At 46.0% G+C, this 24,847-nt stretch overlaps 1 protein-coding gene across 1 annotated transcript; it reads left to right on the top strand.

Moving 5' to 3' along the window:
• The first annotated feature begins 8,510 nt into the window (after positions 1-8,510).
• Positions 8,511-24,191, top strand: LOC146081152 (protein FAM221A-like). Its single transcript, XM_083189154.1, has 7 exons — positions 8,511-8,732; positions 10,681-10,854; positions 13,045-13,235; positions 16,253-16,459; positions 17,958-18,050; positions 19,005-19,075; positions 21,800-24,191. The coding sequence occupies exons 1-7, from the start codon at positions 8,656-8,658 to the stop codon at positions 21,860-21,862; spliced, it is 876 nt and encodes a 291-aa protein (XP_083045280.1). The 5' UTR covers positions 8,511-8,655; the 3' UTR covers positions 21,863-24,191.
• Positions 24,192-24,847: the final 656 nt, after the last annotated feature.

Below are 24,847 nucleotides of genomic sequence, written 5' to 3'. Positions count from 1 at the left end.
ATCTCGACAATCCACGGCCGGTTTCGCCAACACCCCCCATTTTCAACATTGGACAGGTACAACATTTTATAATGCCTGTCAATATACTTTCGAGATGGGCGAAAACTGCCCGGGATTCCGACTGTTGGGACGTTCCGACAGTCAGGATCCCACATTGAATACTCCTCATAATCTGGAAAAAAAAGTCCAGATTAGGTCCACAGCCACTAACACTCAATTTCAATGCCGCCGGAGTCCCAAAAAGGGGTCCGGCCACTACAAAGTTGGTCAAGGATGCAAGATATGTCCAGGGCCGGTGCCACCACTAGGCAGGTCTAGGCATTTGCCTAGGGTGCCGGCCACTGGAGGGCGGCAGTTCGCCCCTCGCCCCCATGCAAAGGGGGTACCTGCTGCGCCATCTGTGGAGCGGGTAGGGGGGTCCATACCGGCTTCTGACCGGAGCCTGCAGTGGTGTCCTTGCCGCGCGGGTACCTGTGGCGCTGTATGTAAAGCTGGTGGCGGTGGGGGGTCCCTGCAGTGAATAAGAAATAACTAGCGCTATCTGCCAGGCAATGCGGCCCGCGGGAAGCGCTGCCGGGTTTGAAAACACTGGCCGCACGCTGATTGGCTGAGATTCAGCCAATCAGTGTGCGACCAGTGTTTTCAAAACAGAAGCGCTTCCTGCGCCGCTGCATATCGCTAGTTATTTCTTATTCACTGCAGGGACCCCTGCCAGCTTTATACACAGCGCCACAGGTACCCGCGCGGCAAGGACACCACTGCAGGCTCCTGTCAGACGCCAGCATGGACCCCCCTGCCCGCTCCCCAGACGGTGCAACAGGTACCCCTCGCCTCCACCCCCGGCACCGGGGCGCCCCCACCCCGACTCGCCTGGATATGTCAGAGTTGCATAACTTAAAGGGGGTAGTGGACATGGGGTTTAAGAAAAACAAAACACGGTGGTCATTTCTGGAAGCCCACCACAGACAGGCGTACACCGGTCACACAATGGGCATGGAAAGCGGTTAAGCTTAAAACAAAAGAAGGATAAAGTTCAAGTAATGCTAATTGCACAACCAAATCCAAGCAACGCCGGGTACCTGAGTTATTGCTTTTAAAACACTTCTCACCACTTGCTAATAAAGAGGATTACAGTGATCAAGCTGCCAGGTGCAAGTGGATAGACTACACGCAGTGGCTGTGAATTATATTTACTTAGTAAAGTTTCCAGTTCCAAACTTTGGAAACAGCTGCCACCATCATTGCACAGTGGTCGTATTGTCACACGAGATCCTATTAAAAGCATACATTTTATGTTCTTTGTGAGATTCTATGTCACATGCACAAATTGCACATAGAGATGTATACAGTTCGATGATTACATTTTTATCGCCTGCTTTATTTTTTATTATGGCATAATAAACAGCATTTTTTAAATTTTATATTATTAGAAAATACCCTCATAGATAGCAGGCGGGCCCTTTGAACTTTTGAAAGTAGATAGGGACATATCCAGAACGGTGTGGCAGAGTTACTTTTGTCTGCGAAAATTTAGACTAAAACTATTCATTGACGGAGGTTTTTTTGTGACTAAAATGTAACGATAATGAAAATGTTGACTAAATATTAGTGTCTTCGTGACAAAAATTGAATAGACAAAAATGCTGTATAATTTTCATCAGCACACCTCTAGGTTGTATTTCTCAAGTGATTGATTTATAGGATTCTTTAATTAATAATATTGTATTTTATACAGTGTTACCCATCCTCTCTGGCCCTAGATTTACTTACTTGCGCTGCAGCAGCACAACTCTTCGGGCCTTATTCTGGTCGGTGCGGACGGAGCCGAATATGCGGGCAGGACCGTGCGTCCTAAACCCCGCCTTTCGTACGGATCGCTCACTCCGTCCGAATGCGGTAAGCCGCTGACCGCACGGAGCACGAGTGGATTTCTCACGGATACACCTCCTCCATCTCTTGGAACCTCCCCCATCATTCGATGGTCGCAGACCATCGAATGCAGGACCGAGTGGTCCGCCAGCTCCCGCAACCTCAGACCACACGGGCATTTCTCCGTGCAAAAGCAGGGATCTGGGCGGGCAGCTGACATCCGGCAATGTCATATGTCCGCCCCCTACACGTGCGTCACAGCCGCATTACCATACGTACGCCCAGCGTTTGCATGGGAACGCCCATGAAACGCGGGGTGTAAACATATGGTAATGAGCCCAAACAGCCCTTCACGCCCCTCTCCACCCCCTGTTCGTAGTGTACACATTTCATGCGGAATGTGGCCGTGCGTCCCGCTCGCACAGGCGCAGAGACGCCTCTGCACATGCGCAGACACAATACATCGGCGGCACGAACGCACGCGGACATTACCGCACCAACCAGAATAAGGGCCTTTGTCATGAGAATAACTCAGTCAGTTTATGTAGCTAGCTGGTTAGTTACCTTTAGCTAATTAGCTATATATCCTAATATGCATATTGTACTTACAGCTTCATTGTTTGCAGTAGACTAGTACTGTACTACTACTACTTACTTGTATCAGGCAGGTTGTATTTTTCTAGCGATTTATTGTATTCTTTAAAATAACAATTTTAATAAATAAAAAAATTGTATTCTTGAATTGATGTTTTGCAGAAAATAAATGACCTGCTGTGAAGGAAATAGCATTTGTGTTGCACTTGTTTGATACCTAGATTACTAAACACATAGTGAAAGGTATACAACATATTCAAGAGAAACTATCTTCAGCAAAATCCATTACAGTATCATTATACTGCAAAGTTATAACTAAATCATTGACTTAAATCAGGCTCAAACGTTACTCAAGATCCACTGAACATAGTTGCCTATCCTCCTGCATTCTGCAGGAGACTCCTTGAAATAACAGCAATCTCCCTCTCTCCCTCATTACTCTAGCAATCTCCCTCATGTCACCTAGCCCACATTACACTGTTACATTTTTGGGATAAAAAGGAATGAGAGATAGATACATTAACATGAAATCATTAGCCCAATTTCCCAGCACTTTACCAAGTATAGTATCTCACAAAGGGGGTATAATTAGGGATACGCTCCAATGGGGGGTGGGGGTGGGGGGGGGGGGGCGATAGGCACAAAGGGGGTACGGCTAGGCTCTAAGGGGGGGGTGTCAGTATTCTGCACATCCTGATGCCGCTATTGGTCTTCTGACTGTTGGCATCCTGATACCATCCCAGATTATTGATATTTATACCCGTGGATGGGACTAGACACACCCCTTTTGAGGAGCAGGACACGTCCGATTTGACTGACTTGCACAAGCACACTCTAAAAGGTAGGCAAGTATGACCCCCTGACCCTATTGAACAAATCTTTATTCCAGGTATTATAATTACAAGGGATTTTACATCAACAGGATATGTTACTCTTCAAAATAATTAAATGGATGTAATGCATATTTAATTACATCTGCAATATGAAATAGGCAGTAGCCAAACTGTGTTTGATGTTCTAATACACAATCATTTATATTCTTGCCCAGCTAATGGTGTAGGCCCTGTGCCAATCTCATACCCTGCCAACATAGATACCTTTAGACAAACGAGTGCTTCATTACAAAACATTCTCAAAAAAGAAACATATTGAAGGCAAGTGTTTAAAATGTCAGTGTTCTCTTCCATATCATTACAGACACCTGTGGTGCATAGAATATTGCAGAACAACAGAGGATAATTATAATACTACAGACCTATTTGTAGTCCATATTTGAGTGCAGTCAGTCAGCAGATTAATGTTGCTTTTATTACAGTTAGTACGTAGAACCAGTAACTGATTCCTGTTTGTACAATAAATCCCACTACTATATTATTGTAAAGCACAAGTATGGAGGGTATGTCATGTGTGCTGTATAACCAAAGCCCAGCTCCTGGGACCATAATGTAAAGTATACCCTGAAACTATCATGAAAATGAATATGTAATGTAAATTTGCTGTTAGTCCTTTATTCATACCTCCCAACCAGGGCCGTCTTTCTCATTGGGCACGATGGGCAGTTGCCCGGGGGCCCTAGGACCTAGGGGCCCCCGGCCCAGCCCAATGGGAAAGATGGTGGCCGGGGTCCGGGAATCCGCTCACCCTCGCTGGGGGATCCGGGCAGGGGGATCAGGGCGGTGGCGGTAGCTAGAAGCCTGATTCGGCGAAGCTCTATTCGCCGGCGGGGCGGGAAGCGCTGTTGCATTTGAATAGACTGGCCGGACGCTGATTGGCTGAATTCAGAAAATCAGCATCCGGCCAGTCTTTGAAAAGGCAACAGCGCTTCCCACCCCGCCGGCAAATAGCGCTTCACCTCCTAGCTAGCAGTGAATTTAATTTCGGGGGTCCGTGTGCCGGGGTTCTGATCACCCTCACTGGGTGATCCGGCAGGGGGATCAGGGCATCGGTGGCGGTAGCTAGGAGCCCGAAGCGGCGAAGCGCTATTTGCCGGCAGGGGGGGCGAGAAGCGCTGCTGCATTTAAAATGACTGGCTGAATGCTGATTGGCTGAATTCAGCCAATCAGCATCCGGCCAGTCTTTTCAAATTCAACAGCGCTTCCCGCCCCCGCCGACAAATAGTGCTTCGCCGCTTCGGGCTCCTAGCTACCGCCACCGCCGCCCTGATCCCCTTCCCCAGCGAGGATGGTCGGATCCCCGCCACCCGGCCACCATCTTTCCCATTAGCGCTATTTGCCGGTGGGGCGGGAAGCGCTGCTGCATTTGAAAAGACTGGCCGAACGCTGATTGGCTGAATTCAGCCAATCAGCGTCTGGCCAGTCTTTTCAAATGCAACAGCGCTTCCCGCCCCGCCAGTTAATAGCGCTTTGCCACTTCAGGGCAGGCTCCTAGCTACCGCCGCTGCCCGGATCCCCCAGCGAAGATGATCGGATCCCCGGCCGCCGGAAGCTGACTGGCTGCCGCACGGAGCCAGAGAGGTGAGGGTTGGGGAGGTGACTGTGGGCTCCTGGGCAAACTAATTTGGGGGGGGGGGTCCAGTGAACTAGGTTGCCCAGGGGCCCTTCCTAATGTTAAGACGGCCCTGCTCCCAACCATATCGTTTTTCGCACGAGCGTCCCTCTTCTACAGCTAAAGAACTTGGGAGGTATGCTTTATTTCCCATTTCCTTGCTGGGACCTGGGAGGCAAACAAAGCTCTCTAAAAACATTTCTGTGCAGTAAATGCATACCTCCCAACTGTCCTGCTTTTCGTGGGAATGTCCCGTTTTTTTCAGGACGTTCCCACGTCTGGCCCAGGGCCGGCAGTGTCCTGCAGCAGGGGGCAGTTGAGAGTCCCCCCCTGTTACCCGTGAATAGACACTGTGCGCAGGCCCGGCGACAGGGGGGAAGGGTCAAGGGGGACAGCCAGGCCCGGGCTCTGCTCAGCTGCCTGACCCTCCTGTCACTTAGATGCCCGGACCGCACACTGCCTCTGTCGGCTCGGACAGACGGAGAAGGGGGAGGGGTGCTTTGCCAGCCGATGTGGGTGCGGACTGTACATTGCCCGTCGGCTCGGGGAGGTGGAGGGCTCCCCGGCGGCTGGCTAAATAAGGAGTAGGAGGAGCCTGAGGTGTGCTCTCCTCACAGAGGGAAGGAGTCAGCAAGGGCGGCAGGAGCAGCAGAAGCAGTGAGTATTGATGGAGGCATTACACACTACAGGGGGCATTGTGCATTAGGCACTACAGGGGGCAGTCTGCATGTGGGGCACTACTGAGTGCTCTACAGGTGGACACCATTACTCTGACTCTCCCTCCCTGCTCCACACTACTACTCCCACCCTCCCTGCTCCACACTAATACTCCCACCCTCCCTGCTCCGTACGATCACTCCCACCCTTCCTCCCTGCTCCGCACGATCACTCCCACCCTCCTCTGCACTATTACTCCCTCCCTGCTCCACCCCACTACTATGCTTGATGGGGAGGGGGGCCCCAGATATATCAGTGTATGGGGCCCCATGATTTATTTTTCTGTCCCTGATCCTAACACAGGGGCAGATGTATTAAGCTTTAAGAAGAGATAAATGCAAGGGTGATAAAGAGAGATAAACGTCCAGACAATCACCTGCTAACTGCCATGTTACAGGCTGTGTTTGAAAAAAGTCAGTAAGGAGCTGATTGGCTGGACATTTACCTCTCCTTATCACCCTTGCATTTATCTCTTGTTAAAGCTTAATACATCTGCCCCACAGGATGATCCAGAGTTAAGATGGAGCAATTTAATTTAGAATAACTCCATCCTCCGAGTGGATTTCTTGGGTGGGACTCAGAGCCCGGGGCCACGAAGGACATGGCGCAGCCGCTCCGCAGCTCAGACTACAAAGCAGGCGGTGGATGGCCAGCAGCAGCAGGCAGGCGGTGGATGGCCAGCAGCAGCAGGCAGCCAGTGTCTTGGCAGATGCAGCACCCCAATGCGAATGCACAGTTCGTCTGCCTGTAAAAATGGCACTGATAGCTCCATGTTCTCTGCCTCCAGTCCCTGTTCATAGCTCCATGTCCTCTGCCTCCAGTCCCTGTTTATGGCTCCATGTCCTCTATATTCAGTCCCTGTTTATAGCTCCATATTCTCTGCCTCCAGTCCCTGTGTATAGCTCCATGTGCTCTGTATTTAGTCCCTGTTTATAGCTCCATGTTCTCTGTGTTCAGTCCCTATGTATAGCTCATACTTGCCTACCTGACCCTCTCCATGCGGGAGAAAATGTTCTGTTCCTGTGCTTCCCTGGTAATGTAGGATTGCCATCACCTGTGGTGAAACACCTTTACCTAGCTCCCCACAGGTGATGGCAATCATACATTACCAGGGAAGTCCAGGAGCAGAGCATTTTCTCCCGCATGGAGAGGGTCAGGTAGGCAAGCTCCAAGTTATCTACCTCAAGTCCCTGTTTACAGCTCTATGTGCTCTGTATTCAGTCCCTGTTTATAGCTCCATGTTCTCTGTGTCCAGTCCCTGTGTATAGCTGTATGACATCCCACGTGATCGTGTCCATGTGCATTTGGGTGTGTCCGGCAGCATGAATAGGAGGGAAAGTGGGGGCCTCAGCGTCACGGCGGTATGAATAGGGGGCGTGGTGATTTAGATAAGGGCGGATACAGTAGATACGTTAGTACGAAGAGGAGATGGGAGAGATACGGACCAAGACGGTAGAGGGCAAGGAGAGAGCTTGGGGGCAATGGAGTAATAGGGGTGGGACCCAAAAGTAGGGATGGACATCGGAAACCCACCATCGAATAATGGCTGGGCATCCGGCATCAAATCTTTTGAAGCAATGGTCACTGACCATAGCATCAACAGAATTCAATATGAAAAAAAAAAAAAATATCTGACTGGTACATGTGCAAACATCTTCAGCCTGGCAATGCACGCACAGAAGCTCTGCAGTGTGGCTGGCTAGTGTGCGGGACCATTGGAACACCATTAACTATTTACAATTTGAAGGTGGTAAACATCGGAACGCAGCCATCGAATGGTAAAACCACTACCATCGAAACAAAAACACTAATGGCAGTGAAACATTGTGATGCGATGCCATCTCTACTCGGAAGCACCCGGCACGGCTGTTCGCAGCACGTACTACAAAGAGGGCAGCTGCCAGCCTGGCAGGAGTAGGCAGCCAGTGTTGTGGCAGGCAGGCGCATCACCCAGGGGCAGATGTACTAAGCTTGAAAAGTGATAAAATGGAGAATGAAAAACCACCAGCCAATCATCCACTAACTACCATGTCACAGGCTGCGTTTGAAAAATAGCAGGAAGGAGCGGATTGGCTGGTGGTTTATCACTCTCCATTTTATCACTTTTGAAGCTTAGTACATCTTGCCCCCAATGCGAATGCACGGACCTGTAAACACGGCACTGGATATCATTATCGTGCGCAAGTGCGATCAATGGGGCAGATGAATTAAGCCTTAACAAGAGATAAATGCAAGGGTGATAAAGAGAGATAAACGTCCAGCCAATCAGCTCCTTACTGACTTTTTTCAAACACAGGCTGTAACATGGCAGTTAGAAGGTGATTGGCTGGAAGTTTATCTCTTTATCACCCTTGGATTTATCTCTTGTTAAGGCTTAATACATCTGCCCCAATGAGCACAATTCATGGTCCAACCAGTTCTGTTTTGTGACTCCAGTTGAGAAGTGGATGAAATTGGCCTTGAAAGTGTAAATAATTTTTTTTACTTTTCATATTACGATAGTCTCTTTTGCCATCTTGTGGCAACACTTTGTAACTACACCACACTACATCCTTAGGTAATAATCCATGCTATATCGTGCACTTACTATCTTTAGGTACAAGTTATAAATATGTAGTTGAATATAACAGTTCTAGATTTACTATGGATGCCTACACATTGACGTTCCCATGCTCAACGTGTCACTCCATACAGACACCATGCTGATAAAGACATGCTCAGTCAGTGACAGTCTTGGGCACTGTCTGCAGCTGTCATTCCAGCACGTCAGGATTTCTGGGACTTGTAGGCTCACACACAAAGTGGCGAGACGCAGTTGCATCAGCGCCACCTTGTGGCCTCCTGGCGGCAGGCAATGTCGTCCACACCTAGCAGCGGCAGGTTGTGGTTCCAGGAAGCCGCCCCTATGTGCAGCCAGAGCCGCCCATCCCTTCCGCGTACCTCCTCCCTCTGCCTCATACTCACAGCTACATGGGGGACATGGAGAGGCTGCAAATCCAGGGGGCTGCTGCTGCCGGGTCCATAGATGAATACCTGGAGTACAGGAGGTCAGTTATACTGCTGCATATCAGGGTCCATTACAACTAGTGCTGCACAGCACCGTCCCATACAGTGTGCACTTACACTTACCTGTACTTCACCTGTTGCTAGGATACCTTGTCAGTGTGGCCAGTGTAACATAGACCTTCATGCTCCCTCCTGGACTTCCCATTTCAGTTATGGTTGCCCTCTCCTGTGGTTAAACCCCTTTCACGTTGCACATATAAATATAACCTGGGTTTTGACGGGTCATCCCAGGTGGAGGTGCACTGTGAAAGCACCAAACTTCACCAGAATGCCATAGGCAACTCTATCTGCATATGCCCAATGGCTTCTATTCCATGGTATCCGGACCCTAGGTTGACATTCATTATGTTGACACCCTATGAGAGAGAGGGATGTAGGGACTGATGTGTTGGGTGAGAGAGGGATGTAGGGACTGATGTGTTGGGTGAGAGAGGGATGTAGGGACTGATGTGTTGGGTGAGAGAGGGATGTAGGGACTGATGTGTTGGGTGAGAGAGGGATGTAGGGACTGATGTGTTGGGTGAGAGAGGGATGTAGGGACTGATGTGTTGGGTGAGAGAGGGATGTAGGGACTGATGTGTTGGGTGAGAGAGGGATGTAGGGACTGATGTGTTGGGTGAGAGAGGGATGTAGGGACTGATGTGTTGGGTGAGAGAGGGATGTAGGGACTGATGTGTTGGGTGAGAGAGGGATGTAGGGACTGATGTGTTGGGTGAGAGAGGGATGTAGGGACTTATGTGTTGGGTGAGTGAGGGATGTAGGGACTGATGTGTTGGGTGAGAGAGGGATGTAGGGACTGATGTGCTGGGGTGAGAGAGGGATGTAGGGACTGATGTGCTGGGTGAGAGAGGGATGTAGGGACTGATGTGCTGGGTCAGAGGGGACATACAGTAGGGACTGATGTGCTGGGGTGAGAGAGGGATGTAGAGACTGATGTGCTGGGGTGAGAGAGAGATATAGGGACTGATGTGCTGGTTGAGAGAGGGATGTAGGGACTGATGTGCTGGGTGAGAGAGGGACGTAGGGACTGATGTGCTGGGTGAGAGAGGGATGTAGGGACTGATGTGCTGGGTGAGAGAGGGATGTAGGGACTGATGTGCTGGGTCAGAGGGGACATACAGTAGGAACTGATGTGCTGGGGTGAGAGAGGGATGTAGAGACTGATGTGCTGGGGTGAGAGAGAGATATAGGGACTGATGTGCTGGTTGAGAGAGGGATGTAGGGACTGATGTGCTGGGGTGAGAGGGGGACATAGGGACTGATGTGCTGGGATAAGAGAGACATAGGGACTGATGTGCTGTGGTGAGAGAGAAACGTAGGGACTGATGTACTGGGTGAGAGAGGAACGCAGGGACTGATGTACTGGGTGAGAGGGGGACGTAGGGACTGATGTACTGGCTGAGAAGGGGACGTAGGGACTGATGTGCCGGGGTGAGAGGGTTAAGAAGGGATGAATGTAGTGGGTGAGAGGGAGATGTAGGGACTGATGTGCTAGAGTGAGAGGATTAAGCAGGGACGAATGTTCTGGGGTCAGATTGGGAAGCAGGGACTGATGTGCTGGTTGAGAGGGGGTAGTAAACATGGCTAAGGAGTGGGAGGGTATACAAGAGGTGCTTGAGGTAAGTAAGGGAAGGAGGAAGCAAGGGGATTTTACGTTATCAAAATACCTAAAATGTCTGGGGTTCTAGCTTTACCCAAACCCCTAGCCATTCTTTAAAAATGTCCACCAGCCCCCACTTCTAAATTCCCACTTCGACCACTGGTTGTAGTAGAATATACCTGTTCTATTAGGGAAGGGGCAGCCAATCCCCCTTGGTATTTATTTTGTTTTTAACCAAAATATTTCTAGAGTCAGATATTTGGTTGCAGTGAATTAGCACCCGCGCTATACATGCAGTAAGTCATCACTGTATATTATACATTTGGCAGGATTGTTGGAGAGGACGATGGAGGGAAGCTGTTTAGCCCAGAAGAATATGAGGAATATAAGAAGACCGTGCTTCCAATGAGAATCCAAAATCGTCTCTTTGTCAGCTGGAGATCACCAACTGGAATGGACTGTAAGCTTGTGGGCCCAGAGACACTTTGCTTTTGTACTCACAGGTAAAAAGTAATATTGGTGACATCTGTGCCAAAAGCATCCCTACACTGCTCACAATATCCCATTCGTTTTAGTAGCCTTCGTTTCTCACCTTTTATATATGGCTCCGGAAAAGCTTTATTGCTACTAAATATGGTATTGTGCAGAGAACAACTGCACAATGAGCACTTTAGACTTGCTCTGCAGCTGCAGACACAGCCATTTTACTTGTAAAATAAACATGTATAAAATATAGAAAAAGGTATAAAAACAAATAGAAAAAAGTACATAGATAGATAGCTGTCTTACCCCAAAGGGACAATTGGAGCCTGCAGGATGTTATAGGTGGCAGGGTAACAGTCCGGATGTGCTACCCGCCAGGCTCCGATTGCTTGCACTATCACAAGGTGTTTGCAGGTATCAGTCAACAGGACTGATGCGTTTCGAGCCCTGTAGGCACTTCCTCAGAGGCAGTGTGGACTGCCTCTGAGGAAGTGCCTACAGGGCTCGAAACGCGTCGGGCCTGTTGACTGATACCTTGTGATAGTGCAAGCAATTGGAGCCTGGCGGGTAGCACATCTATTTCTATTTGTTTTTATACCTTTTTCTACATTTTATACATGTTTATTGTTCATGCTTTTTCACCATATGTAAACCAATCAATTTATTATTGTATCTAAGCTCCCGGTGTCCGTCACAATCCAACCACTTTTTCAGTTCCCCTTAGATGGTTCAAGGGAAACCATATTGTTTTCGGACTAAGAGGCAGCTACAGATAGTGCGCAGGTAGGAATATCCAAATTCTTCTACCATACAGCCGTTTTACTATCCACAGCATGCGTTTACACTTTAACCCTTAGCAGTCCAAATTATTTTTTGCTATTAAAACATTCTGGTTTAAATTAACTTTTTATTTTAAAGGGGCTTACCATTGGATCTGCTACTAGCGCTAGGGCTGTTGAGCCTGACTAGGCATTGTACCTGAAAGGGTTAAAGAAACTTGTTTGCCATATGCAGCACACATAGAAGTAATATGGACGGAGGTAATAGAGTCCGATATCATGCGCATCGGATTGAAGTCGTGGATTGGACCTGCTGCCCATCTGGCCTAGATGCAGCCACCTCACAGAGGTGCGGGGAATGGGATCACATGCAGAAGGTCCCGCGCAGGTCAAGGGGGATCGGATGGCTATACACTGCTGCGTCTCCACGCAGTAGTGTATGGCAACCTTAACTCTGGTCACATACTTAAGTTTGGCATCAATGAGGATGCCAGCACAATGTCCCCTGGTGGTAGTTGGGATACCGGCGTCGGTATTATGAATGCTCACATCCTAATGGATATACCCCAGCTCCGGGGCTTGGGCCATTAGGCAACATGATTAGGGAGTAATGATGCCGGCAAGAAAATAAGAAAGAAAATGTGAAGTTTATATACAAGAACAATTAGGCAGAAGATGACAATGAAGAAGTATACATTTCTTTTCCATGTTAACGCATTTGCCCTGTTTATTACTTTCTAATAAACTTTTAAGAGATTATTTTATTTTACTTTCTGGTGATAGAATGTGAACATGTGCCGCTGCCTCAGCCTTGATAAATAAAAAGTAAAATAAAGAATTTTTTGGAGATGTAACAAACTTTGTCAAGAGATAAAATACCAACCAGTCATTTTTCAAACAAATACTGTACTGGAAAATGTCAGCTAGAAGCTGATTGGTTGGTACTGTATATTTCTTTGTCACTCTCTAAAGGTGCATACACACTAGATAATTGTTACGATTATGCTAATTCTGATGGTTTGGAATGTCAAAATCTAACTATCGTCCAGTGTGTACGCTTGATGCCACTGATGATGTGTGCTCCTGCACGTTCTCAGCAACATCCAGCGATAGCCATAATTCACTCACCCAGTTTGGCATCCGAAATGATAATACACCTCTGTGCTACATTTAACCCAGTTTTTGGTATGATTTAAATCAGGGTTGGCTAAACCCATCCTCAAGATCTACCAACAGTTCATGTGTCTCAAGCAAACTGTGGATCTATAGTAGGAATGCTGCATGTTTGAAAATGTGACAGTTAGTAATGACTACAGCTGTGCACCAGCTAGGTGATTTGGAAAAGGTGGGCCATTGGTAGATCTCGTGGACTGGTTTGGCCACCACTGCTTTAAGTGATAGTCCTATTAAAAAAAAATCTTTATTTTTTAGGTATAAGCAACATAAAACGGATTTTAAAGAGCTTCCTAAGGATCGCCCCATTCACTTGCCTTGTAAAGTCCGCAAATGCCAGTGCAAGTCGTATCACTATGTCCCGCTGAATGGATCCCAGCCAATCCGTTGCAGGTGTAAGCACTTTGCTGATGACCACACAGTCGCAGGATCCTACCACTGTACCAAATGTAAGAGTTATTCCCCTCCTTGTTTATTGTCTTAGATATGTTCCATTGGGTATCTGGACTATTTGTCTACAACAAGAAGATAGACAGCCATTAGGTCGACACCATTAGTTCGACAACTCAATAGGTCGACATGCTTTTAGGTCGACATGCCATTAGGTCGACACTGCCATTAGGTCGACAGTCAAAAGGTCGACATGGTTTTTTTACTGTTTTTTTTTTGAGCCGACATGTGCCGACAGGCGGTATTTCATGCCCTACCATCCACTAGGGCGTGGAGTTAGATTATAATAGTGTGCCGAGCGCATTGAGGCACCGTGCCCGAAGCATTGCGAGCGGCTGCGGTTCACTTCAAACTGTGTCCATGTCGACTGTGTCGACATTTGGGTAAAAAAACAGTGAAAAAAAAAACATGTCGACCTTTTGACTGTCGACCTAGACACTGTCGACCTAATGGCATGTCGACCTAAAGGTATGTCGACCTATTGAGTTGTCGAACTAATGGTGTCGACCTAATGGCTGTCTATCTTCTTGTTGTAGACAAATGGTCCCGCATCCGTTCCATTGGTATGCGGTCATTAGGTCGATAGTTGAATATAGCATTAGAGAGCAGCCAATCCTAATTTTTTATGAATACATCAATAGTAAAAGATTAAAGGATAAAGCTGGCCATACATCAGAAAGACCTGCTCACAATCATGATTGTGTCCGGATTTCTCTTCAAATTGGTGGTTTTTGGACCCACAATGTACTCACAGTCTGCACACAATCCATCGTACAATCGAGCTGCTGCATACAACCAAGTGGTCAGGGCTTGTTGCCAGGGGTCAGTGCTCATTGCCAAGGGGTCACAGAAACTGTTACATACTGACAGTTTCTCAGCTTTATTACACTAGGCTCATATATAGAGATTGGAACATTAACCGAGTGTTAAACTGTATATGTAGGATATGCTACCTGATTCATACCCACGCACACATTATAACACAACAAGAGGCTGATCCACAAAATGGCGGTATTAGGACTAAATAGAACTTGTATATGGGTTTAAAACTAGCTGCTTGACAGGCAATAAATACCAGTACTAAGTGAGGGTACCCAAGGGTTCGGTGTTGGGGAAACTTCTATTTAACATATTTATCAATGACAAAGAGGATGGTATATTAAGCAAAGTGTCCATCAATGTGGATGTTGCCAAATTTAGCAGATTTATTAAAACAGGTCAGTAAGCATTTATTTATTTATTAACAGTTTTTTATTTAGTGCACACATATTCCACAGCGATTTACAGAGAATATTTTAACATTCACATCAGTCCCTGCCCCAGTGGAGCTTACAATCTATATTCCCTTCCACATGAACACGCAGACATTCTAGGGTTAATTTGTTGGGAGCCAATTAGCCTACCAGTATATTTTTGGATTGTGGGAGGAAACCGGAGTACTCGGAGGAAAACCACACAAACACGGGGAGAATATACAAACTCCGCACATTTAGAGCCATGGTGGGAATCGAACCCATGACCTCAGTGCTGTGAGGCAGTAATGCTAACCATTACACCATCCGTAAACAAACTGGGGGAGTAGGCAGATAAATGGAAAATGTGTTTCAATATTGACAAATGAGAGAAATAATCAGTGTGTAATAGAATCAAGGGACGAGTCTGTTATTGTGCCACTTTTTTAAGGCATTTGTTAGGACTCATCTGGAGTTTGGAGTACAGTTCTGGTCCCCTCGCTACAGAAAAGGCATTATTGAACTGGAGAAGGTTCATCGAAGGGCAACTATGTGAATTAACTAAGGGGAGGGAGGGGGGTAAAAGTATAAAGTTGTTTTTCCATCCCAGTTCGTATTGGACCTGTATTTTGTCTTTTTACAATTATGCTACATTTTCCTCAGTTTTACTTTCTTAAGTCACCTGTAATGTACTAGGAATGTAGTTTTAGTTTTTTGGCGCGACTACTGTAAGTCACAAAGTCTGTGGCACACTAAATGGGGCTATTGGGCACATTTTCAGGATTGGTGTATGTGGACACATTACCTGGTACATACAATATGCTTTGCCTGGTGACTTTTGTAGAAATTTGGTACATCATTGGAACAACTGAAATGAACAAAAGACTGAGTTAGATAGAGATGTTTCATGTGTTATATGTAACTGTTATTTGAGCACCTTCCTCACGTCACAGCGCTCACTGGCTGCCTGCTAGGCCACAGACACAACCAATGTTCCCTCTAATTTTATGAAGGCTGTGTGCGGCAAAAGATTTTGGCTGTGCAACTTTGGAAGGAAATTAAAAATTTTGTGCGTCACTTATATATAACTGGAAAATGACGTTCAGCATTTGTGTTAACTTTACTTCAAAATGATATTAAACATTTAAACATTCAAAACACAGCACATAATGTAGTTAATGGGTGAAACACACATGAATTGAGTCCACAACAGCAAAAAGGGACCATTACTGCTTTGTGCGCTCTGTTGTAATGTCTGTGCGCATGCTCGTTGAGTTGTGTGCGCGCGCACATGCGCACAGCTTAGAGGGAACACTGGACACAACCTCTCCTCTCCCCAGCCAACTTTTCACATCCCTGTTTCCCACCACAACGGGTAGAGGGATAATAAAAAGAGGCAGGGATAAAATGAGTGGGGAAATATTGTACAGGAATCACTAAGATTCTCTCTGTATTGTATATTGGTTACTAAGGTTCTCTCTGTATTGCATGGTGATCACTATGATGCTCCATATTGTATAGTGGTCACTATCAAGCTTTCAATATTTTATGGAGGTCACTAGAATGCTCTTTGTACGGTTTTCACTGGGAATGCTCTTCTATGTATTTTTGTGTATTAGTCACTACTATGGAGCCAGTATTGCATTATGTTGTTACTGTGCCTACTATTACGTGTTACATTGGCCTATGGGCTAACCTTGCCTACTTGTCTTGATTCCTCTTTTAACATTTTCTCTATATATGTATATACCATCCACTATGAACATATTGCTTCTCTTCTATAGGCTCAAATTGTGCTGGATTTCACAGTTCGTTCACCTGTGGCTGTTCCCAGCCGGCCTACACTCATGATACTGTTGTAGAGACAAAGGAAGAGCGACTAGCTCAGGGGAAGCCTGTTGGACACAGTGTCCCGTATGCTGCTATGGGAGGTTTGACCGGCTTTAGCTCTCTTGCTGAAGGGTATATGAGACTTGATGAAAGTGGTGTAGGTGAGTGACAACCTAAATGTGACTAGGACAGATTAATTATAGAATAAATTATGTTATAATGTCCAACAATTTATCACAAGAAGGTATTGTATACCAGGAAAGCAATGTATCACAGGGAAGGCAGGGTATAGCAGGAAAGCAATGTATCACAGGAAAGGCAGGGTATAGCAGGTAAGCAATGTATCACAGGGAAGGCAGGGTATAGCAGGAAAGCAATGTATCACAGGGAAGGCAGGGTATAGCAGGAAAGCAATGTATCACAGGGAAGGCATGGTATAGCAGGAAAGCAATGTATCACAGGGAAGGCATGGTATAGCAGGAAGGCATGGTATAGCAGGAAAGCAATGTATCACAGGGAAGGCATGGTATAGCAGGAAAGCAATGTATCACAGGGAAGGCATGGTATAGCAGGAAGGCATGGTATAGCAGGAAAGCAATGTATCACAGGGAAGGCAGGGTATAGCAGGTAAGCAATGTATCACAGGGAAGGCAGGGTATAGCAGGAAAGCAATGTATCACAGGGAAGGCAGGGTATAGCAGGAAAGCAATGTATCACAGGGAAGGCATGGTATAGCAGGAAAGCAATGTATCACAGGGAAGGCAGGGTATAGCAGGAAAGCAATGTATCACAGGGAAGGCAGGGTATAGCAGGAAAGCAATGTATCACAGGGAAGGCATGGTATAGCAGGAAGGCATGGTATAGCAGGTAAGCAATGTATCACAGGGAAGGCATGGTATAGCAGGAAAGCAATGTATCACAGGGAAGGCAGGGTATAGCAGGAAAGAAATGTATCACAGGGAAGGCATGGTATAGCAGGAAAGAAATGTATCACAGGGAAGGCAGGGTATAGCAGGAAAGCAATGTATCACAGGGAAGGCATGGTATAGCAGGAAAGAAATGTATCACAGGGAAGGCAGGGTATAGCAGGTAAGCAATGTATCACAGGGAAGGCAGGGTATAGCAGGAAAGCAATGTATCACAGGGAAGGCAGGGTATAGCAGGAAAGCAATGTATCACAGGGAAGGCAGGGTATAGCAGGAAAGCAATTTATCACAGGGAAGGCATGGTATAGCAAGAAAGCAACACAGAGAAGGCAGGGTATAGCAGGAATGCAAAAACATACTGTAGTATAGCAGGAAAGCAAGGTATCAAAGGGAAAGCATAGTTTAGCAGGAAAACAGTATCACATAGAATGCAGAGTACAGCAGCAATGCAAAGCATCACAGAAAAGGCATAGTATAGCAGTAAAGCAAAGTATTACAGATAAGGCATAGTACAGTAGGAAGGCAAAGTCTTCTAGAGAAGGTATAGTATAGCATTTACCATTTACTGCAGAAAGCTACAGTAAATGGAGCCTGCGGGCTGACTAACAATACAGAGATTCCTACAAAATACAGGACTCATGGCTTAACCCACAAAATGGCCGCCTCCACAGTCAATAGACAGTAACCGCATTGTGACTGAACACTGAGGAACATGTTGCATTTGTTATTTTAGGTGCTCCCAGTCGGTGTCTTTTGGAAACTCCAGATGATGGTGGATCCCATCCATTTCTAAGAGCATATGACCCGCCATCCGCAACTGTTACTGGTAATCAAACGTGTATGAGCTCTGACAAAATAACGTTTGTAAACCCTTTCCAGTAAAAGCCGATATATCCTGCATATCAGGGCACAACCTGCAATATTGTCATGTGATGTTAGCATTGAAGGATACATTTATTGTAGTGCTACAGATCGTGCTGCTATATCTTTTCCTGCTTTACCTCTTTACAGAGGCAAAGCAGCAAGACACATCCACAAAATGTATGATCATCTTGTCTGCCAGAGGGGGCGGCTGAAAACTTCCACCTCTGGCGATAGCTGTCAGTGTTCACCGTGTATCAGCCTAGTGCTGGTGCACTGTTTGTCCAACCCCACGCGCTCCAGTGTGCATGTGCGGGATTTCGCTACTATAGCAAGATCTCCTAGGAGTTGTAGCAGTCAATACAGTGGCTATCAATGGGGCAACGCCACCTACAACTGTCGAAATCAGTAGCTGCTGGTGTTGGACCATTCAGTTTTACTGATAGTTCATACATTGCCCCTGCTTATTGACATACTTTGTTAAAGATACCAGTGCCGATAATGACCACACCTCTCCTCCTTCATACGTGCACATAACAGCGCTTTTTCTCCATAATATATTTATCCCTGAGCAGGGTAATATCTGACTCCAGCAGGCCTGGTTTTGTCATTCATTAGTTAACTTTGATTTAAGAACTGGAAATATTTCATCAAATGTTCCACGTACAATTTATACAATTTATGTTAACAACAAAAGAAAAAATAAATATACACACACACACACACACACACACACACACACACACACACACACACACACACACACACACACACACACACACACACACACACACACACACACACACACACACACACACACACACACACACACACACGCGCTACCATCTGAATTGCTCTGATAATATGAAATGATCAGAAGAGACAGAAGCTAAATCAAAGGTAACTTTTTTTCTTTTAGAACAAATGTCCAGATTGAAAACGTCGGAAAAAGAAGACATGGCTTTCTTTGAAAAGCGGTATCAGGAAAGGGTAGGTAATTCATTACACTGATGGGAAGTCAGATTTAGGGGACTTGTCTATTGGCATATCTGTTGTATGTAAATACATAAAAAACTAAAATGCTAATATTAAATACATCTCCATTGCAAAAATGTTGGCACTAATGTATTTTCACTGAAAATAAAAAATTCAAGAACATTAGTGGGAGGGTTGGTGTACTTACCTGACAGGTTTCCCTCCTATGGGATGTCGGTGTCGGTATTCTGTACATCCTCCTCTTAATCACTACACTACATTCCCCTATATGCTGCACTACATACCCATATACGTTTCTCTACATCACTTCACTACATCCCCCTATACCCTGCACTACACGACATACCCCTATACACTGCATTACATCTTCCTATACACTGCACTACATCACTACATGAATGCCCCTATACATTGCACTACATCACTTCATTACATGCTACACTGTTGTTTTCATTCTAGAACTCTCTGCTTTGGCGCTTAAGTCTTGTCTGTATATCCGTGTTATGCTGCAGACCAGAATGTGCTTCAAGCACCACAACAGAGAGTGACACGCAGGAAAGTGCCTCCCTCCGCATGAGCTTACTCTGTGGCACGTGCAAAAAAATGGGCATGGTCACGTGCCATCACACACACACTGTAATGCCCATTACATATTATGCCATACACAGTAATGCCCCTTATACATTATGCCACACATTGTAATGCCCATTACATTTTATGCCACACACTTTAATGCCCATTTCATATTATGCCACACACAGTAATGACCATTACACATTCTACACGATGTAATGTCCATTACATATTATGCCACATCGTAATGCCTTTTGACACACACCGTAATGCCCATAATACACATTATTGCATACACTCTCATGCCCATAATACATTATTCCACACACTATCATTCCCCTAACACATACGTTATGCACATTAGTTATTATTCAACATACCGTAAGGCCCATTACGCCACATGCGGCAATGCCCAATACACATTATGCCACAAACACCGTAATGCCCAATACACACTCTTGCACACAGTCATGCCCCTTATACATGATTGCACACACCTTAATGCCCATTACACATTATGCCACACCCCGTAATGCCTTTTGCCCCACACCTTAATGCCACGTGTAAATAATGCTTCCACCAGTGCCCCATACACATAGTCATGCCATATGCCAAATACCCTAATGCCAAATACACATTATGCCACACACTGTAATGCCCATTAGACATTGCACACACTGTCCTGCCCATAACCCATATGCCACACACTGTCATTCTTAGGGAGGCCAATCCCGGGCCATTTTTTCAATCCCGGCATTCGGGATTGAAAAACTGTCAATCCCGGGATTCGCCTCCTGATATGCCCAATGATTAATAAATTACCTCTAACCATGGAGGAAATGTGCAGCGGCATGCGGCGGATGAGGCGAGGTGACTCGGCGGGCCGGGGAGGAGGCGGGTAACACTGTGTCCGGGCAGACGCAGTGGTGTGGGAATCAGTGTGTGGCTGCGCAGTGTGATATGATCTCTAACATCACGCTGCGCAGCCACACAACCTTGTTGCCACGCAGTGCAGTGTGATGTTAGAGGTCACGCTGCGCAACCACACAGTGTTCAAACACCGCCGCGTCTGCCCGGACTTCAAGTTAACCGCCTCCTCCCCGGCCCGCTCAGCGCCACACATGAGAAGGAAATCAAATGCGCATGCGCATTTCGATCACGCAATCCCGGGATTGGAGCCTCCAATTCCGTGATTCAAATCCCGGCCAAAAATACCCTAAATCCCGGGATCCCGCCAATCCCGATCCCAGGATTGGCATCCCTAGTCATGCTCCTTACACATAATTGCACACACTGTCATGCCTCTTATACATTATGCCACACCCCGTAATGCCTTTACGTCCTCCGCCGACATGTCTGCCAACTGGACATTCCTGAGGCACAGACTAGCTAGGTGTGGCCTGCACCAGTGTGACACTCTTCAGAGGTCCCCCCCCCCTGCGCTTTAGCTACCACGCCTCTTGTGGCCCTCGGCCATTTCAAATGCACCAACCATTTCAATAAGAGCTCACGGCCATGTATACTCGGCAGACGCGCCTCCACCGGTGAAGGCTTTGCCTGGGGTCCACCTCTCACTGCCGCACAGCTCCCAGTTCAGTCTTCCTTCCTTGCACCTCAGGGAACAATGGATTCTGGGTACTCCATCTCGGAAATCAGGGGTCTATGTACTAAGAGAGAGATAAAGTACTGGCCATTCAGCTTTTTTCATTTACAGCAGTGAGATACAGACTATATAGAATATGCTAGAGCAGGGGTAGCCAACTCCAGTCCTCGAGAGCTACCAACAGTTCATGTTTTCCAGACCACCTAGCAGGTGCACAGGTGCACTTTATACTCACTGACAAATTACAAAAGATCCACAGGTGGAGATAATTACTTCACTTGTGATTCTGTGAAAATGTTAACTGTTGGTAGCTCTCAAGGACTGGAGTTGGCTACACCTGTGCTGGAAGCACTAGCGAAGAGAGCTACACTCAAGGCAGGAAAGACAAGCTACACAGGTTGTGATAGGTACAGGGTGCTAGAATGGACACTAATTTGTCTAAAACTCTATTCCACCTACATAAAAATATGATTTATCGGTAAGGTTGATTTGAAAATTGTTCACTTGATCTTGTCCTGGTATTGATATCTTATGTTCTGTAGTTACAGAAAGAAAAAGAATTAAGAAGACTGAATTTTAAACGTCCAAGCACTCAGCGGCCCTGAGGACTGGAATATCCCAGGAAAATCTAATTGTTTGTACTCACAGGGGTAGATTTACTACAATGGGAGTTCTATTGAAGATGGGATGTTGTCCATAGCAACCAGATTATGGGGGATGCAATCCGGGATCACGGCTGTCGATCCTCGCCGACAGCCGTGATCCTGGCCCGTTTCAATGTCCCACCTGCCGCTCGGTGCAAAGGGGGCGTGACCGTGAAAACGGGTGTGGATTGGTGATCTGCGGCCGGGATTGCGACAATTCACGGCCGTTATCCGCAGAACGAGCCTGACAGTTTCTAAAGTCAGGCCTCAGTGCTGTCGCTAAAGACAGCATTGAATAGGGAGCCGCCGCTATTTCCCCCGTCGGAAATAGCGGCGGCAGATTGCTCTATATCTATTATCTCTAGAAGGTGCTAAATAAAAAGTAGAATCTGTTTGGTTACTATAGGCAACATCTTCAATAGAACTCCCATCTTAGTAAAAGTATCAAACTATATTGTTTTAAGCATACTTTCTGTAAGAAAATAATCTGCTCCCTTTACCTACAGTATACTGTGTAACCCGGTGACTGTAGAGGACGAGTGAGACTGGTTATCTGCATTTTCCTTACATCTGCAAGTGATGATGAGTCCCACTGTTCAGCTGCAGCAAGGAGCCCAGGTTACTTACTCACTTTTGACAGTATGGATGGTATAATGGTTAGCATAATAGCACTGTGGTCTTCTGTTCAGAACCCACCACAGTTCTTACTGTGTGGAGTTTGTATGTTCTCCCCATGCTTGCTTGGCTTTCTTCTGGGAACAACGGTTTCCTCACAAAATCCAAAAATATACTGGTTAATTGGTTCCCAACAGAAAAACTATCCTATTGTGTTTAGGGAGGTCTAGATGGGCCAAGTAGTTCTTATCGATCATCAAAATTCTACGATTCTGAAATCCCTTTTTTCATCACTAACATTAAATCCCGAGTGAGTATCTGGAGGATTATTGGGGCCGCTCCCGGAGTTGTGACGTTAATACGTGCTTACTTCACTATTATTTTATGCTTTATCTCTCCCAAACCTGGCACCTAGAGAGAAGGGAGCATCCTTGTTTGAGTCCCTTCTTTCAATTATGTACCCCCCCATAGAGATTTTTTTGACCAGTGATCATTACGATCACCAGGCAAAACGCACTGCACTATAGAAAAATCATACAGTCCAGGAATGGGGGCGGGTTCCCTTTTTCAAATAATGGCTACTCCTTGTACTTGATCATCTAACCCAGGGGTAGATTTATTAAGCTCGTGAAGTGATAAAGTGTCTGGTTTTTATCACCGGCAAATCAGCTCCTACCTGTAATTTTTCAAACCAAACCTGTAACTTCGCAGTTAGGAGCTGATTGGCCAGTGATAAAAACCAGACACTTTATCACTTCACCGAGTTTAATAAATCTGCCCCCCAGTACCATGCTGGAGCCTCAGTCGCAGTGGCGTAACTATAGTCCCGCAGCCCCCGCGGTGGCGGGGATGCGCTGAGGGGGTGTGGGCGTCGGGGTGCTGCGGGACATTACTCGCTGCCTTCTTCCGCCAGCGCCTGTGCCAGGTCCCAGCTCTCCCGAGTCCCGGCTACTGCTGCAGCGCTGCTAATAGAAATAGTGACACTCGGAAAATGGCTGCCCCCATACTGCAGACAGTTTTTCGTCTGCTGCATGGGGGCAGCCATTTTCCAAGTGTCACTTTTGATTAGCAGCAGTAGACGGTAGAGCCAGGACCAGGCGCAGATGCGGCAGGAGGTAACACCCCCCCCACCCCCCCTTCACCCCTGCACATCATGGCTCCCCTCCACTGGCAGCACAATCGCGGCCACGGCTGAGGTAACGGCCACATGGGGGGTGGCGGCGTGGGGGGGGGATGTTGTTTAACCTAGGGGGGACGCCCCCCTGCATTTTCGGCAGGGGGGAGCAGAATTATTAGTTACGCCACTGCTCAGTCGACCTACTCTACCCAGTGGATGTAACTGGAGAAATAAAATCCATTGGAATTCATTTAGTCATGTTGTGAACAAGGATTTGGTGGAATTAAAAGATTTCTGTGTTTTAATTTTAGCATTTTCTTATGTTATGTTACATATTGCAACTGCGTCACATAATGACAGGGAGACTCCAAACTACAGGTTTCCCTGTTATAGGGTGACCAGCCCAGTATCTCATGGCAGGTTTTAGGTACGACTCTTATGGGAAACGTTTATTACTTTGTAATAGAATCATTTGGAAACCATTGTTTTTCTTATTTTCTTATTCGGTTCTGTAATGCAAATTTTACAGTGCTGCAGATTATTTATGCAATATATAAGCAACTACTAATAAATCAATATAATAAAACCAGGTGTCTCTGTATTACTAACCTAAGATGAGCAGCACTGATCATTATAATAACCTGCTGTAAGATCTGTCCCGTCTCCTACATCAAATAGTATATACCTATTAAAGGTATAATCAGGCGCACCTATTTTGTATGATTAAATTTAATTTATTAAGTATCGACCACAGCTTTTATGCTGCTCCCAAAAAACTGAAAAAATCTGAACCTTAGAAAATAAAAATAGCAACCAGAGAGCGCACTGTATTGGTCTAATTTACTAATTTTATTTAATATTATCATGATGATAATCTAAATCACAATCATCAACATCTACCTTAATTGAACAATTATATTAATAATGTCCTAAATATTAATATAATTGTTCAATTATGGTGGATGATGCTTTTTATGAATCAATGAATATAGCATTTATTAATCCTTTTTTAAGGTGAATGTAAATATTGTTTTATTATCATTTATTTTTACTATATATGTGATTTAGATTATCATCTTTATAACATTAAATAAAATTTGTAAATTAGATCAATACAGTGCGCTGTCTGGTTGCTATTTTTACCGTCTCCTACATGCATGCACAGTGAGAGCCCCGGGGTATGTTCCCCAACAGCTCCCACTGCTAGGAACATG

Source organism: Crinia signifera, chromosome 5 (genome assembly GCF_055691185.1).
Source record: "Crinia signifera chromosome 5, ASM5569118v1, whole genome shotgun sequence".
In the NCBI taxonomy this organism is placed as follows: Eukaryota; Metazoa; Chordata; class Amphibia; order Anura; family Myobatrachidae; genus Crinia; species Crinia signifera.
Note: the sequence above shows the minus strand (reverse complement) of the source record. Positions and strands in the feature narration are given on the sequence as shown.